This window comes from Nylanderia fulva, unplaced genomic scaffold, assembly GCF_048542155.1.
Source record: "Nylanderia fulva isolate GAGA-0341 unplaced genomic scaffold, ASM4854215v1 Scaffold20, whole genome shotgun sequence".
Taxonomy (NCBI): Eukaryota; Metazoa; Arthropoda; class Insecta; order Hymenoptera; family Formicidae; genus Nylanderia; species Nylanderia fulva.
Window position 1 is genome coordinate 2,875,047 of NW_028190264.1, and position 18,643 is coordinate 2,893,689.

An 18,643-nucleotide genomic window follows, 5' to 3' on the forward strand; every position below is an offset into this window, starting at 1 on the left:
TTGTTTAGCAAAAAGAAAAAAGATAAAATTAAAAATGAATATTATTATTATAAAATTATTTATTTATATAACGCAATTAAAACAAAATTAAAAGATAATATTTTGACAAAATATACTTGTAAAATATAAGCAATGAGAACCACTGGACAGATACGGCAACTGCGCATCTCGACTCACTGAGATAATATATCGGGTGACCAAACAGTAATATACAGAGATTTTATTGCTATTTTCAATACACCTTTCTTCGAGAAATAGAATTTTTTATTTATAACGATCGTACATTTTCAAAAATAGAAATCAACATTTCTGTAAAATACACCTCTGAATATACATATATATGTACATATATCTTCGCAGAGGCTGGAAGATATTGTCATTTACTAGTATGAGAATATATAGTGTAAATGATACATTTTATGTTAAACTATTTTTAACGGAAGAGACAACATACATATATGACTACTTATATTATAATGAAAAACACAACAACAAAAGTCGCAACACGGATCATTTACAAAATTAAAACTCTGCAGTCAGTATAGTACATACATTGAGTAGCTAAATTTAGAACCTAAACATGTAATTTATGCTGCCATATGCAAACATCAGCTATACGGCCATAGATATTTTTTTTAGATAATACAACATTCATTAAATTGTAATTTAATTAAATTACAATTAAATTACATATCTTAATTATCGAGAATTGAAACTAATGGAATGAATTTAGGAATGATAAGTAAATTATATCAAAATATTATACAGTTAAATATGTTTGTTTACAAATTGTCACTTAAAAATATAATTGCTATATAAGATTATGACATAAATTTGAGAATATTGTGTTTGTACATATTTTCGATGTGTCTCAGCATAAAGCTTATTAACAGCAACACATATAAATCTTAACAAATAAGTAATTAAATCAAGGGAACTTAGAGAATATTAAACCGATATAACCTTAATTAACAAATTATTATTTTGTTTGTGATTGTTATTCTTTGTCACCGATATCCATTAAAACTTCTTATATTCTTTGTGTTATGATAATTATACAATTTACAAAACTTTAAAATTTAGTATACCAAATTTTATCAATATCAAGAATTTAAAAATACATTTGTAAATTGCTATTAAATTCTCTTGCTGAACTTAAATAAGATAACAGAAAAGTATATATAACATTTTAAAATATAACTTTTAACTTTACAAGAGATATGTTTTTTAGGATATTCTCTTTTCTTTTTAACAATTTAATTTTTTAATAATTTAATAAATTCTTATTACGTGTATACATATTTTTTTATACGCGTTTAAATAATTATGACCGTTATGCAAACAATTCACAAATTATAAAATATTAATTTTAATTATAATTATATAATTGAATAATTATATAATTATATATAAAAAATATTAATTTTAATTTTAATTATTGTAATCAAGAATTACTTGAAATGTTCAATTTTTTAAATTATACGTTTTTGTACACGCGTATTTACGAAAGAAGACATACATGACAATTAATTGGTCCACACAATTAGTGATTATCGAATACTCTATGACTAACTAACACACTGGGGAAGCTTTTATAAACTTTTCCATCTATAATACCAAATTGTCTTGAAAAGGAAGTATCTTCGCAGGAAAACGTGTCAATTATAATCGAATTTTTTCTTCGATGATATCATTGTAGATTTTATCAGTCAGCTTCACATAGGTATCGTTGTTAAGAAAATATAATGGATCTTTGACCTGTAAAAATTATTATCGTTATAACTTATCGTTTCTATTTCTACAAATCAAATAGATAAAAGAAAACTTACTTTCTTAATATCAAAGGCTTCTTGTTGGAGATCCTTCTTTTTTAATTTGAATGTTCCTGTTAACAAACGAAACTATATTATTATAAATACATGCCTATTCGCTTCAAATATATCGAGCTATTAATAAAGAAATAAATAATTAATACAGAATAAAATCTTTACCAGTCATTGGCAATTCTGCCAAAATACGAACAAAACGAGGTCTAGCATAGGATGGTAAAACTTTCTTCAATTCTTCTCCTAATTGTTTGAGATTTACGGAATTCTTTGCGTCGTATATAGCAACCATTCCCGTTTTACCCTCGTTTCCGGGTACCTACATACATAATTACGTATAAAAAGAGATGTTTATCATTCTTTTTATTTTGACATTTCCATTAATCGCGTATAAAATAATTATCCATTGATATAAATTGACATTGTGTTTTGTCTCATATAAATTTTGTATTTTCCTCTGATAGAATCGAGTGACTAATAATTGATATAATTGATATTTACCTCGACACCATATACGGTTGCATCCTTCAAACCTATTACGTTACTGATGACGGCCTCTACTTCCGCAGTGGCAACATTTTCGCCTCGCCACCTATAATATTAAAGTTTTAAAAATAACATCATTAATCAATTTTTGTTTATGTACTTATATATATAAAAAATATTTGTAGTTTTTAATGTAATTTATTTTTAATTAATTTAAATTATTTGGTAGTTGATTCTCTTTTACTGAATTCGATATGCTTAAAATTTTAATTATTTGATTATTTTCTGTGCTATATAAATGTGCGTATTTGCCTAAATGTATCCCCGGTCCTGTCCTTGAAGTAAAAATACCCGAGTTCATCCATGACTAAAATATCTCCTGTTCCAAAAAGAATTCATGTTATTTAAATGATTCTCGACACATTAAATAAATAGGTTATGTATTATATTTTATATTAATCACTTACCAGAATTAAAACCGCGATCGCCCTTCTTGAAGACATCGCATATAATTTTCTGCTTTGAAGCCTTTTCATCCGCATAACCAGAGAAATCGTTAATCACTTTATTCGGATTAATCTTGCCCACAAAAACGCCAGGTTCACCTAAATGAATAATACAGCTACAATATGTGTGTGTGTGTGTTTTATCTGATTTATTTAAATATTGAACTAAGATTTCAACGTTTGTCATATTGTAATACATCATTTATTTAATAGAGAAATATTCTTACAAGAATTATTAAAAGAAATAATAAAATATTACTGCTGGATTATTTTATTATTTTAATTATTTTATTTTAATCAGGATAAATTTTAGATTCTCTATCCTGTTTTTATCGATATAAATTTTTGATAATACATACCAGGTTTACATGGTATACAGAGTCCATCTGTTCCCCTCAATAACTCTCCTGTTTCTTCGTCAATTTTTAACAAAGCAACAGGATACAAACGCCCGAGGTATCTTGGTATAAAACCAACAGCACCAGTTTTATTGTTAATATTTACTACAAATTATATAAATATTTATGAAATAACACCTATATATTCGATAAATATAAAATTTGTTAAACTAGCACACAGACATTTATTACTCTAATTGTAAGATATATTCTCACATTTTTAATGTCATAAAACTTAAAACATTATTTTGTTACCTATAAAAATAAATTTAGAAATTATTATTATATCTTCATTGTTTTCTATTTTGAAAGTATATTATTTAGCAAAATTCTAAAATTAATTAAAAGTATGCAAATTACCGATATTTGAGTTTCCTTCGGTGGCTCCATAAAACTCGCCTATTTGCTTTATGCCAAATCTCTTTACAAAAGATTCCCAAATTTGCGGCCTCAAACCATTTCCGAACATTAAGCGTATTTTATGCTTTCTATCACTTTGAGTTGGTGGAACCGTAAGAAGGAATCGACAGACCTCTCCAATATATTGCGCTACCTAAAAAACATTTTAATTTTATTATTATTTAAGAATTTGATAATGCAATTTAATGACATATTTGTGCACTCTAATTCATGATACTATTAACGTACATTGATAATATATGAATATAATATGCAATATGGAAAATGTCTAATTATTGCATTATCAATTTTATTATTAATACTAAGACATTTAAAAATCTCAAACATAAATAAGAAAACAGTGAAAAACATAGAAATTTAAGGTATTGAAAAAATTTCTTCATTTTATAACAAACTTTTTTTTTGTTTCTTTAGTTTAAAAATTAATTTATCGCTTGGAATATTTCTGCCGTAAAACAATTTAAAACAATTATTTTTTAAATAAGTATTACTGAACTACGAGTATTTTAGTAATTAAAGAACTGTGAAATTGTATAAAAAAATAGAGTGATCGTACAGTGCAATCGTAATGGATGCAATCTGACCAAAACTTAGACGCACTGAATCGTCTACGAAGCACGACGGTCACGCCTCGCAAAAGTGTTTGACCTACTCCAATTATTCCACCTGCAGTGTGATAAAGAGGTAGAGAGTTATAAATTCGATCATTGGAGCGTAGACGAAGCATAGAATGTACGCCACATGCTATTAACATGAACCTGAAAACAGTAATTAATTATTAATTCTATTTTGTTGATTTATATGTGAAAAAACATATATCATTCTTTCATTTAAAAGCCATCTCCTTTCTCACTTATTGTTACTATCTAATATCAGAAAAATTATTTAATTATGATATAAGCGTATTGCTATACTCTTTAGTATCTTATTAAATAATCTTTCGTAAAAAAGTGATAGAATCATAGGAGCCCACACAGCACAAAACATTTCAGAGACCTTCGCAAAATTTATTCAAAAATGTTTCATATACGTCTTAAATACGTGAAAATGTCTGCTATTTTGTCACAAATATATTTATGAAAGATCGCATAAATGTTTCAAAAGTTACTTTTTCTATATTATGTTTCTTATTGTTAGATGTTATAATGACGTTTCAGTGTTACTTGAAACTTTTTTGAAACTTTGAAACATTTCTGCAACATTTCTGTTGAATTTTATGTTGTGTGGGAGTTTACCTCAAATTATTAATGACGGCAGCCTTTGGCATTCCCGTCGTGCCGGATGTATAGACGTAAATCAATTTGTCCCGGGGACTGCCATAGTCAAGTTGGACAAGGAGAGGTGCAGAATCGATGCTACGAATTCCCGTTGTGAGATCTAGCGCCTTTTCTAGAATCGGTGTATCCTCCGACTCCGACCATTGGTAAAGCTCGATGTTGGGTATTTTATTCTTAATGTCACGAATCGCTGCACATGATACGCTTCGATAAGCAATGTAAACGAGTTTTAAGTTTTCCACTTACAAATAGAGAATTCATTAGAAAGCTGCATTTACCAAAAAAAAATTTAATGATTATGAAAGTCAAGAGACACGAACTAAAATGTTTAGGAATAATAAAGATTGACGTTAGTATGATTGATCCTTTACGCAGAAGATATGAAACCGTATGATTACTTGTCACAAGTGACAGGTATTATGTATAAAAACTGTCACCGCACAGTATGTTTAAAAAACTTGGATCGTGTTTTGCAATCAAGTCTCTTAAAAAAAATGTAATATACTTATATTTACATCCGGAAAATAGCACGATGCATTTTTCTCGTCAAATTATATAGGACATGAAAAAAGTTTTCCAAAGTAATTCTGTACGATACAGTGTAATAATGATGAAACACAAGACATGTTTCTTGGTTTAGTTTGTTCTGACCAGTGAATAGCAAACACGAATATATGTTCTATGCCTGCAAATGAAATCCTGCCCTTTTTCCGCTTTCGAGTCACGGATTTTAGCCATTTACAATGTAAATGAAAGTAGTCTTACCATCTTTAAATTCGGATCCAAAGATGATAGCTTTACAATTGGCGGCATTGATGCTATGTACGAGCATGTCATGACGGAGATTGGTATTGATGAGAGCCGCTACGAAACCAGCCTTGGTGAGGCCTAGCCAGGTACCGGCGTATTCAGGACAATTTTCCATAACCACAGCTATACTGTCGTAGTGAGAAAACGGTCTGGTGCGAAAGTAACGTCCGATACGGTTGCTGAAGAGATCCAGCTGTATGTGTGTCATTGGGACGTTGTTCATTATTATAGTAATAAAATATAAAAAATATATTTTAAATATAACGATTTTCAAGTGGAAGCAAGTAGAAAACAATATCATAATATTTTATTAATATTATTCATAATATTTTCTTTTATCTGCTATTTTTAATCGCTTTTTTTATTTTCTAAACGCAATGCATCTACAAAAAACATATCTTAAAAACTTGCTAACTTGCTACTTTTAAACTTGACAAATTTGCTCATTTTTACAAACATTGTTTGACTACTAAATTCGTCAATTTTAATCTATAATTAATAGAAAAATTTATATTTATACGTATTGCAACTGTAATCACTACAGCAATCAGTTAATTAAATCTAATAGCTTCGCCTTGACAATCATTGAGACAAGTGCTATAAGTGCGCAGCACAGTGCAAGCGTACGAGTGCAAACGAGTGCAAACTTTATCTCTTGATCGAACTTACTTCTTCGTATGTCCATTTTTTGTCTTCAAAAATAAAAGCGATTTTGTTCGGATTAGCCGCTGCGTATTTTGCGAAAACTTTCGGGACGGTATATTCACGCTTTTCCCACCACCAAAGGAGTATATTAACCTGAAGAAATCGATAAGCTCCCCTAAACAAAATAAAAGATATAAAAATCAACATTTTGATGTAAATTAATAAAAATATTAATTCAGCTTTATTAATCTAAGCACTTAATTTATTCATACAGAGCGTATTTTACGTACCATTTATCAATAGCTTTTTGCTCTAGATAGATAGATAAACATTTATTTGTTCCCCTTGGGGTTACAATTTACAAATTCACTTTTTGCTCTAATAAATATGGTAATCAACTTTATTGTTGAATAGAATGATAATATTCAAAAATAGTTTGCTTATTCAAACTTGTGCAAAGTTTATATTACTTTTATAATAAATTCATTTATCTCTCTTTTTCTCTTATTTCTCTTTCTCTCTTGTTCTTCTTTTTTTAATGTAATGTAACGTATAATAATAGTAATTAATTAAAAAAATGAGAATTAAACAATTAAATATAATTTACTAAGAAAAGAATTATAATTATATATCAACTTTTTGATATTTTTTTTTAAAGAAAATAAGGACTAGTAAGAGATAATATCCTATTTTCTTTTTGATAATAAAAAGAAAATTCATAACACATTCTTTACTCGATTCTTTCTCGTTATATCTTTTTCTCTCTTTGCAATTGATTAATATTGCTACACGACATGCGCATGTCACGCGAATGTACAACCGCTCCATTATTGCTGGCTTAACACCTGGCAAGACATGAGAGATGTGTGAATTCATCGTCGCAATTTTCGCGTAAAATATTTATAGAACATAAAACTCTATCTTTCTAATTTAAAACAGTTATCTATAATTAATTTTAATTTATATTGAGTCTTGTTTTTTTTCAATAATAATGTCGAAGAGAAGAAAATTTAAAGTAACATTTAACCACAATTGCTACTGATTAGGATAGATTTTTTTATATTCTAGATAACTTCATAAATGACTTAAATTGTAAGTCTCATTATTAGAAGTTACAAATTACATTCTTTATGGTTAATTATATATAAAAATATTTTAAGAAACAATTTGTCTTTTATCTATTATTATTAATAGATCTACATTTTTATTATAAAAACTGTTATTTATATATATATATATATATATATATATATATATATGCTATTACAAAATAATTATTCTTTTTCTCGATTCTTTTTCGTTTTTTTATATACTTAATACATACTAAATTGAGAACAAGGAAAGAATTTCATAAGAGAACAAGGAAAGAATTTCATAAGAGAACGAGGAAAAAGTTCAGACAAGTTATTTCTAACAATCTTATAAAAATGTAAAGAATACATACACAAAATATTCTATACCTACTTTATATATTAATATATTAAATAAATAATTATTTTCTTATAAAAGAATATAAAAACCAATATATATATATATATATATATATATATATATATAGCATAAATATTAATAATAATTACATCACATGCATATACCTATATATGTATATAATACACATAAGACAATACGCTCAATGCGCACATAGGAAAATTACGCGATTGATAATTTTAACGATTACATAATATGATTATATAATACATACATATATAGATATAATCATAAATCATAATATACAATGTGATAATATAAATATTATGCACATAATTTCAACACATATAAATCCAAAATAGATTATGTATGAATTATGTATGAGTATCTATAATAAAATATATAAAATATACATAATTATAGATACAGATAATAATACTTATATAAAAGATATAACTTTTCAAAAAATATTTCATGGTAATATCGATATTATCAAAATAGTATTATACAATAAAATTCTCTTTTTGTTTTTATATATGTGTATATAAAAACAAAAATAAAATGCCCATATATATGTGTACATAATATATATATGTACATATATAATTTGATATTTAGATCAATTTCATTTTTACATTTGTAAATTCAACAACATGCACGATCTTTAACGATATTGATATAGACATTAGATAATAAGGAAAGCACAACTAAATTTCCAAAATATACATTTAAAGCAAATTTACAATCTGATAGGAGATTATATGTATATTCAATATTTTAAATATTTCGCCCATTAATTATAAAGCGTTATAAAAATTAATTATTATAATATATTTAAGCGATATAATAATTTTATATTTTATAAAAAATATCTAAATTTTTAAAAGTATTCCTAAAAATTAAAAAAAATTCTTGCAATATAATATACTCTTATTATTTTAAATGAAAAGTTTTTGATTTCAACGACATTTGAGTTCAACGACATTTCTTATTATAGATTAGATAGCTACGTAATTCCTACGTTTGTAGAATTAAATAAATTACAAAGTATGCAATGCATTATGCACAGTCAACAATTGTCAACTATTATAATAATTAATTCTATCTTTTTTTTAAAAAAATAAATTAAATTTAAAAGGTTTGAATTATTACTCATAAGCTACTTAGTTATTGTGGTTAGATTATTTTATAATTATCAAATATTATCAATATATAAATACATCTAAATGTATCAATTTATTATCAATTTATATATAATTTGTATATATGTATACATATATATACCTATATAAATATATATAATATAATTGATAAAATAATAACTTTGCAATGTCAAATAAATTTAATAACTTAAATTTCAATTTTTACTTATATTATTTTTATAATCATATTAAAACAACAATGAGAAGTTGCAGTTAAAAAATAATTTTATTTTAATTAACTTAATAAATTATATACTTGAAAATTCTTATTTTAGTATAGGTATAGTAATTTAAAGCAAAAATTAAAAATACACTTATCTATTTCCCACGCACGAGAGAATTAAAATAATGGTAGGTAAATCTTTTTAATCGCTTAGTGTTATAAATGAAAAACATATATGCGCATCTAACTCTCATAATGCGATCTTTGCACTAATGATACGTAATATTCCACATGACCAATACAATGCATATAATATATGTATTATTGTATACATTATTGAACTGATAGCAATTCGAGAATGATTGATCCGCACGTCATACTCGTATCATATATACAATTATCTTTATTGGAATGTTATGTGTTGATTCGTGCGAAAAATAATTTAAAAATGACAAAAGAAACCGTCGAGAGTAAAAATATGAAATATTATTTAATAATTTATTATAAAAAATATTTTATTTTTATATTTGTTATATTATTGATATATATTAAAACAAAATCTATTTATACAAATCTATACTCTTATTACAAATCTTAAATCTGTTTAAGAACAAAGAAAGTTTCATTTTTTATTAATAATATTTTAATTTCTTGTATTACATGCTATTAAATGATGTTTCAAATATTAATCTTATATGTATATTTCAAACATATTGACACTAATTTATGTATAAATTTCTCTATTAATTATATTAAAAGAAGAAAGAGAAAGAGAAAAAGAGACCGGAGGGAAAAAGAGAAACAGAAAGAGAGAAAGAGAGAGAAAGAGAGAGAGAGAGAGAGAGAGAGAGAGAAATATTAAAATCTTATCTCTTTCTTAATTTAAATAAATTGTTCTAAATTTTTAAATTCATAATTGTTTAAATAGAAACCAAAACTAGATCACTTATAATTTTATTTTGTTAATTAAGATTATTATTTTTATCATATTATATATTTTATCAGATCATAATCATATTGTAATGTTTTGCTTTTATATTTATTTGAATTTATAATGATATAAATTTTATAATTTCATACATCGTTTTCTTTAATCTTAATGATTATATTATTTATTGTGCATATACTTGTAAGCTGCACAGAATGTGTAACATAATATATATTTTAATTCACAGGGTTAGTTTTACGGCTACAAATAAAACTGAATGCCAATAATTACGTAGTTCTATATAATTATATAGTATTAATTAGTTTTAGTTTTTTTATAAAAAAAAGATTAGAATATTACATTATAAAAAATTTACATTAAAGAAAAATTTTGTTAAATTATTTAAAATTGAATTGACAAGTTTAAATGCAAGATAAAATAATTTAACATTTTAAAATGACTATAAGTGAGACTAATCTTTTTACAGCAGGTGCTTTAAAGAAAAAAATTTAAGCTAAGAATATTCTTTTATAAAGCTAAAAATATTCTTTTATAAAACGAAAAATATACAAATGACTTTTATAATTTATAAAGACATATTTTAAAATCTAAATATAGCATGTATGATTATGTAGAGTGAAATACAGTAAAATTTATTTTTTGAACATTAATTTATATAACAATATAGCTACTATGAATATATTTGCTACTGTTATCTTATCTAAATAATGCATAAACATATCATTTTTCTGATATCGACAATGTTTAAAAATATTATCTTTCTTTTATACACGTACGCAAAATTAATAATTTAAACGAAAACCATATATATATATATTAATATTTTTTATAACTAAAGAAATTTTCTTAGTTATTGTATATTAATTAGAGATATATTATTCTTAACAATATCAAATACTTATTGAAATTGCAATAAATTAAAAATTGAATAAAATATAAAGGCTAAGCAACATGTGAAAATAAATGTATATATTTTAAATAATTACAATTTTTATCTCTCTTTAACAGCGTACGTACAGGGTGATCATAAAATTCTTCATCAAAATCAAGGATAAAAAAAATTCTTATAAAACTAATCTAAAAACACTTCCTTCAAGAATTACAATTTATTTAATTATTAATATTTAAATTAAATTAATAATTCTTAACTTTGTTCAATTCGACTTCAAGTTATTTAACTTGTAAATTAAATTAATAATTCTTAACTTTATTCAATTCGACTTCAAGTTATTTAACTTGTAAATTAAATTAAATTAAAATACTTTAATTTTATTTACAGAAGTTGTTAAAAATGTCTATTGTTAACTAAAACACTCTTTCACTCATCTAATCATTAAATTTTTCCTTTTGATTAATGCTTAGCGATCCCAGGAGAAGGTGACCGAGATTGTTGTGTTTTTAATTTTGAAGTAGGTATTGCCTCGTGTGCAGATCATGTTCGATTAAGCTTATTGAACACATTAATTAATAAAAAAGCATAAATCTAATATGATCAAAACTTTGAAAAAGATTTATTTTTCGAAATTGATAAAATTAAATGAGTTGAAACTTTTAAAGGAGGCGTTTTTGGACTAATTTTCATAAAAATTTTTTGTTTGATCCTTATGACAAACCCAATCTAATTCCTGATTTTGATCGAATATTTCAGGATCATCCTGTATAAGATATTTAATCAATAATTGTAAGTCTCAATGATGCGCAAATTAAATTTGATGAAATAGAGTGATTACTCCAATATAGAATATTATAACGTAATAAAAAATGGAAGGTACGTCAAGAACCCTTGCAAGTTCCCCCATCTTTTACGTTGCATTCCGACGTCAAACGAAGCATTAAATCGAATGCAACGAGCAATCATGCAACCCGGGCAATGAACGCAAATTATTAATCCATAACATAATGTAAAGCACGCAAGCCTCCTGCAACTTTAAATGCGGTTATATGCGGTAAAATATTATTCTAAGCATTCATACAAATTTTTTAATATATAATATAATATATATTATATAAATGTATAAAAATATATATATTTATTTTATCTAATTATGTGATATAATATGATCAATTAAATGATCTGCAACAATTATTTTATCAAAAAATTAAAACATGCATTAATATAAATATATAAATATTTATATATATATAAAATATACAATATAAAATTAAATCTATAATATATATTTTATTTTACTTAATTGTATTATTAATATTGATGTATCAAACATCTTGGAGTAAATATTTTCAAAAAGACTGAATGATTATCACCATTTTATACTTCGAATTAGATTTACCATAGAGAAAACTCCTGAAAGAGAGCAAAATAGAAATAGAAAAATATAAATAACACGACTTTTATCAGGACTTATATAAAAAATAATCTCCTTTTATTTCACTACCTTATGTTAATAACTTAGGCGATATCGATCGAATTTTTAAAAATATCGGATTTAATGTTGTTCATAATGTTCCTAAAAAACCGAATCATTTAATCACACTCGGCAAGGATAGACTGCCTACAGATAAAAAAACTGAAGTAGTTTACAAAATTAATTGTAGGGATTGCAACGTGTCAAACATCGGACAAACAAAAAGACATCTTTGTACACGTGTAAAGGAACATTTCAGCAACATTAAAATGCATTCGAGTAATTTATCAGTTATCAGCAAACATACAATTGAATTCGATCACGATTTTGACTGGATTTCACCTGTTATCTTGCATAGTAAAAAACACGTAAGAAAAAGAGAAATCGCTGAAATGTTCTTTATTAAAGGAAATAATAACGCTATTAATTTACAAAATACTGACAATCTAAGTAATATCTACGACAAAATAATAAAGGTCGTTTAGTCTCCAATAACTCGTCTAAGAGTCTTGACGTGTTGTCAAACCGACACTATGTTCGTTCTTGACATCTTAGAATTATAATTTTATTTTTAATTTTACAAATCACTTGATAAGGACTCAAAGAAGGGTCGAAACGTTGTGATTGAATAAATAATATTTGCCAGTACGGTCGAGAGAAGATTTTTACCTTTTTTAAATTCTGTCTAGCGATTCTCAAATATCTACGTTCTTATAAAAAATAATCTCTAAAGTTCTCTAACCTGTTCCCTATTTTGTACATTTGAAAAGATAGCGAATCTAAGCTCGCATCTGATTATACGCTAAATAGAACATATGTATCTGCGTCCTCTCCCGCCACACATGTCTACATTTTTTTATACTCACAGAATATCTCTAGGTAGAGTCTTGTAGAGCATATACATGATCCGTCGACGACTTCCGGTAAGGAGAAAGCCGCCGAGCAGGACGCTTAGCACGGTGATAACGACCTGGTAGAATTCTGTCATTATGATTTTCCGCACGTTTCGTCGTCTTCGTTTTCAACTCGGATAATTAACAGACTACGACTCAGAAATGGCGCCAGCGGCAACCGGTCGGTCGCTCCGTTCGCTGACAAACGCCGGTCGTGAAAACGTTTCGAGTTGATTCCGCACGAGAACTGATAAATGCGGATGTCGCGATACGACTGAAACGGGACTGAGGCGACTTCGACATATACTGCGAAGTCTCTGTCTCCCCACGTCCACCGTACAGAGAGAGCCGTACAACATATGAGTAATCATCGGGACTCGGCCAGCTGCCCTACGAGGCTACTCCGAGGCTGGTGGGAATGATAAAAGCTGATAGAGCACGCTGCTATGCATCACACATGCGCAAAGTCTTGTGCGAAAGCCAAGCTTCCGAAGGCGGGTGCTGTGAAAAACGAGAGAGGAGACGTGGATTAAAATACATCTCGGTCTTCCTTCATTGACATGCGCTACATTCTCTTACAATAATTCCAATCAAATGAATAGCTCTCTGTAGGGCTCTGTAGATTTCTTTTCCGAATATTCTGGAATTACACGAATTCGTCAGAATTTTACATAACAATTTTATATACTTTTAATTACTCTTAGGATTCAGCTTTCTCTGCAGTGAGATTTAATTTAAATGCCACAAACTAATAATTATAATACATTAAAATAATTTTAATATATTATAAAATAATTTGCTGATCATTGTCTTTGCGCTAATCAGCGGTATTAATATCCCGTGAATGTCTGCGGCTATCGAGAAAATACGGTACGAACGTATGACAAATAATTAATACATCGATTACATTCTTTTCTTTTTACATAAATTTGGATCGCTTGATAATATTTTGAATGCTTGTGAGAGATGACAAAATAAAAAATGCTTATTGCATATATTAATACAACATTGAAAGTTTTTGATGTAGACATTGATGATATAACAAATCGATTATTTTGATGAACATGATCATGAATTGCTTCGCACGCCTATTGCAATTTGCAGGTCATTGCATTACATAAAATATCACGTATAACATTGTATCACCTATAACATACTCGCTTTTTATTGCAAAACCTAATGAATTGCATTGATTAATGAAATTAAAGAATGAATTGTGTGCCTAACTTCCTAGTTAGATTGCAATTTTTCTCTACACATATCTCGTTTATACTCATTTACTTTTATATTTATAATTGATATTTAATAATGTTACTTTATATTACTTGATTTTTAATTTGTTTGCCCTCCAAAGTAAATATTAACTTTTTACGTAAATTTTTCGGTCTTTTCTTTAAGATACATAAGGCGAAAATAAATTCTAAAAAATGTATTAATATTGTGATTTGTGTGAAAATAATACGAAAATTAAATAATTATGCACATGTAATTCTATAAAAATATATACATTCAGAAATAATAAGAAATATAGAAGCCACTAATATTTTTTATATTAATTGATATGAAATAATATATATCGCATTACAAGTAATTAAATTTAGATATATATTAGTAATAATTATTAAATTTATAATGTTATTTCTTTCTACAAACATTATACAAACTATACATCAAGTCGCAGTTAATTATATTTAACTGATAACCTTGATATTTAAATATGAGAAATAAGTTGTGTTTCCTAATAGATTTGCATATTTTAAAACAGAATCTTTATAAATCTAAATACTTTATGCTAAAATTTATCGTGCATTACGCTTAAATATGCATTTGCTTTTTTTCAAAAAAATAGAATGTGTGATAAGGAAGAATTATTGGTACACATATTATTTTACGATTATTGATATTGATACTAAGCTACAAGATTAATGTTGAGAAAAATACGTATAATATTGTACATAATACATGAGAATATTCTTCATAATTTTATTGAGAAACATAAAAATAAAACACAAAGTATATATAAAATAGAAAAACTAATTTATGCTACTTAAAATAGCGCTCCTACATAAATAAATACAATCTTCTCGAAGTGAAATAATTAAAGATAATGTATTCTGTTAGTAACTTTTACAGATCCATGTAAAAGTTACAGATAAAATATATTGTCTCAAATTATTATTATATTTTTTGTGCAACATTACTATAAACAAACAATACAATCTTTACGATGATATAATGTATGAAAATGACAAGATTTACACAAAAATAGTAGAAGATATATTTATACAGATTATTATGTTAAATATAAATATACATATAATTAATTTATAGGAAGAAAATATTTATATACAACGATGTAGATAATAGATTGACGGTCCCTCAGGTCTAGGCATCACGTTTATGTATACTTCACGACGATGGATACTAAAAAGAAATAAAAAAGAAGATTAAAGATCCCTCACATCGCACCATAAACTCATTGACGATGATTACATAATGAAACCGCACCTTACTACGCTATTAAAAGACGAAAAATGTAATAAAAAGAAGCGAGCAAGAGCAGAAAATTTTGATATATGTGCGCAGAATAAATTGCAAATTACACGTGAACATTGCGTAACACGATAAAAACACTTTAACGACTTTCAAATGCGCGATTATTACTGTAGCCGATAGCCTCTGAACAAAAACCTTATTATGCGGAGTTCAGGGAAAATGTGAAAAGTCATGTACCTTACAGAGAATGATCGAGGCTCAAAACTTCGTGCTCGCTATCTGAGAACCAGGTAAAGCACCATGATGTCCAAAACTGAAAACGACACGCGCTAATCTAACTAGAGAGTATTTAACTCCAAAGGTTGACTGAATGAAATTAACATTAATTTAATATTTATATTTCAAAGTTTTCAAATCATCGTCACTTGGGTTTAAAAGTGAGCAGAAAGTTTTATACATTTATATATTGTGCCAAAACTTGTGAAAAATTAGAAATGTACAGAATTGGATAGGATAAAATATAACTAATTATGCATAAAATAAGTTTGCAAGTATGATGCGTTAAATTTACTTCAGATGCAAGTATTCAGCTTGTTGAATTCCAGACTTATAAAACAAGTATCTGTCTCTCAATTATTCATGTTGTATAACTTATTTTACATATTTTTTGTTGTTTTTTTCACATACCATACTTTACATACAATCTTTATACATTTATAAATTTAAAGTGTAAGACAGGCAATAAGAGCCAAATAGCGGATGACAGTGCGTTATTCCAACGAAACTAAATTTAAAATTTAAAACAAGATTTAAAATTGGCCGTGACCAAGTAAAATTTGGTTCCTTGTGCGCAGGTATTTAATTCTAACGAAAAAAATTTAGTTTCGTTTGAATAACGCACTGTCATCCGCGATTTGACTCTTATTGCCTGTCTTAGACTTTAAATTTATATTTATATTACAGAGCCTTGTTAAACTCTTAATTTATACATTTACTTTCGACTCACAAAACTGAACCGTCAGTAATTTTAATTCCCCATTATTTATACAGCATGTTATGTACTTGCGTAACAGATCTTATAAAATGAGAAGAAACCAAACAAAAAACACGTATGCAAATTGCGAGACACAATAAAGTCACAAAGTTGCTTAAAAAAATATTTAAAGAGTTATGTAAAAAAGTATATATGTAAAGAAGTTATATGTGAGATATATTACGTTAGCTCTTAGATGAACAAAAGATACATTCCACGCGTTATCGCGTTGCTATTAATATTATTTCTTACCAACAATGAAAAGCACGATTGTCGTAGTGATGCTGATAATAATGATCCTCGATTTGACATTCTGTAGCCACGCTTTTCGTTGTGCTCTTCTCGCCGCTTCTCTAAACTCGTTACCAGCCATATTCAAACGATCACTCGCCTCCTGTAGATCCTCCAGCCTCTCGCCGCGGTCCATCACTTTGTGAACATTATCCCGCATTATGTCTGTCACCTCTTCAATTTGCAGCTTGACGCTTTAAATGAAACGGATATTTACCAATCGTTTGCTTAATTTCACTTAAACATATTATGTCAACGCGAAATAATTTAAAATTAAAATTAAGCATTGCATTTCAAACATATTAAACATGCTGTAATTATATCAGTTAGAGGATACTGATCACAATAAATATAGTTTGACCATGTAATACTTAATTGATAAACAAAATTTTATCTTCTGATTTAAAGCATTTTATGCATTCTATTTGAGAGTATTTTAATTAGATAATATAGTATGCACTTTTTAAATTTATCGAAATTCTTAAAAGATAAGAAGTATATTATTTACTGACCTATCCATTTTATTGTCGACTCTTTCATCCCCATTTGACGTACTCGGCCGACTGTAATTATATCAGACATCAGTACATCTGAATTTATTGAAATAATTTCTGGAAAAATGTGACGAAAGCCAAATTTGTCAGATATAATACATTAATAAACAAACAATAAATTTATAATAAAATTAAGAACTTATATTGAAATTTAAAACAGAAATAAAAATAGTACTTTAAATTAAGGATATAATAATCATTATTTTGTTGAACAGACATTTGTATTGTATTAATTTTTGTATAGTATTTTCTCGAACAAATTTTGGCTCTTGCAACACTTTTACAGAATTTTTTTTAATGAATCACAAAAGTAATTAGAAATTAAATTTGTTATCTTACGTAAATAACATTTCCTCGTCGCAATCACTGTCATGTTCCAATAGCGTCTCCTGCGAAACAACAAATATAGATATGTCAAATTTCCCGCCAAGTATGCCGACATTTCAGGGTATTGCGTGTTTGACGTGCATGCTGGCACATTGATGAAGAATACTCACTCTCTCATCTTTATTCGCAGTTCTGATGTCCTCTTTAGATAAGCTGCGTTTACCGGACGACAACATGTCTCCAGGAAAATCAATCCACGCGTTGCACGCGGCCTCCAAATAATCGATTCGCACAATTAATTAATTTCTTTTACCATTCGCAATTTAACCATCCACGAATACTCAGCCATTTTGACAGAAACCATCCTGTTTTACCGGCTTTGGAACAGCTTGAATACACAGACTATATGGATCAATATACTATAGCAAAGTAGTGTTTTAGAAGTAGTGTCTGTAAGTAATTGACAAGTACAATAAGGAAATGACTACGTCTTTAACGAAATATACTTACGCGAACTATAAATATCTGCACATTTAACTGATCTTTTACCGTTAAGAGTTTTTTACTGTTCAC

General features: G+C 26.9%; 2 protein-coding genes and 1 long non-coding RNA gene across 5 annotated transcripts in view; 1 reads left to right on the top strand and 2 right to left on the bottom strand.

Annotated features, from left to right (window-relative positions):
* LOC114944186 (uncharacterized) overlaps positions 1–18,643 on the top strand; it is a 192,853-nt gene that overhangs the window by 21,073 nt on the left and 153,137 nt on the right. The gene's annotated exons all lie outside the window — the stretch shown is intronic.
* Positions 243–13,764, bottom strand: Fatp3 (Fatty acid transport protein 3). The gene is made up of 13 exons (XM_029319964.2): positions 13,343–13,764; positions 6,393–6,543; positions 5,679–5,916; positions 4,872–5,103; positions 4,193–4,394; positions 3,577–3,769; positions 3,178–3,321; positions 2,780–2,917; positions 2,625–2,691; positions 2,328–2,418; positions 1,992–2,145; positions 1,830–1,885; positions 243–1,758 (listed from the first exon to the last, which is right to left on the bottom strand). Exons 1-13 carry the CDS (start codon positions 13,462–13,464, stop codon positions 1,663–1,665), a joined length of 1,884 nt encoding a protein of 627 aa, XP_029175797.1. The 5' UTR covers positions 13,465–13,764; the 3' UTR covers positions 243–1,662.
* LOC114944181 (vesicle-associated membrane protein 3) lies at positions 15,624–18,441 on the bottom strand. 3 transcript variants are annotated; one of them, XM_029319970.2, is made up of 6 exons: positions 18,241–18,441; positions 18,083–18,132; positions 17,702–17,752; positions 17,151–17,383; positions 16,103–16,178; positions 15,624–15,793 (listed from the first exon to the last, which is right to left on the bottom strand). In XM_029319970.2, exons 1-5 carry the CDS (start codon positions 18,304–18,306, stop codon positions 16,141–16,143), a joined length of 438 nt encoding a protein of 145 aa, XP_029175803.2. In that variant the 5' UTR covers positions 18,307–18,441; the 3' UTR covers positions 15,624–15,793; positions 16,103–16,140. The 3 variants fall into 3 exon arrangements, with proteins under 3 accessions (XP_029175803.2, XP_085338480.1, XP_085338481.1); XM_085482354.1 differs by having other exon boundaries at positions 16,103–16,194; XM_085482355.1 differs by lacking the exon at positions 16,103–16,178.

What these genes read in the sequence shown, in the direction of transcription:
- Fatp3 (XM_029319964.2), bottom strand. Translation starts at nt 13,464, where the DNA reads ATGACAGAATTCTACCAGGTCGTTATCACCGTGCTAAGCGTCCTGCTC. An exon ending in AAAAATGGACATACGAAGAA is followed by an intron (nt 5,917 to 6,392) that starts GTAAGTTCGATC and finishes ACACACATACAG; the next exon opens with CTGGATCTCTTCAGCAACCG. An exon ending in GCATCCATTACGATTGCACT is followed by an intron (nt 3,770 to 4,192) that starts GTACGATCACTC and finishes AATGTTTTTTAG; the next exon opens with GTAGCGCAATATATTGGAGA.
- LOC114944181 (XM_085482354.1), bottom strand. Translation starts at nt 18,306, where the DNA reads ATGTTGTCGTCCGGTAAACGCAGCTTATCTAAAGAGGACATCAGAACT. An exon ending in CTGCGAATAAAGATGAGAGA is followed by an intron (nt 18,133 to 18,240) that starts GTGAGTATTCTT and finishes GTTGTTTCGCAG; the next exon opens with GAGACGCTATTGGAACATGA. An exon ending in AATCGTGCTTTTCATTGTTG is followed by an intron (nt 16,195 to 17,150) that starts GTAAGAAATAAT and finishes TAGTTAGATTAG; the next exon opens with CGCGTGTCGTTTTCAGTTTT.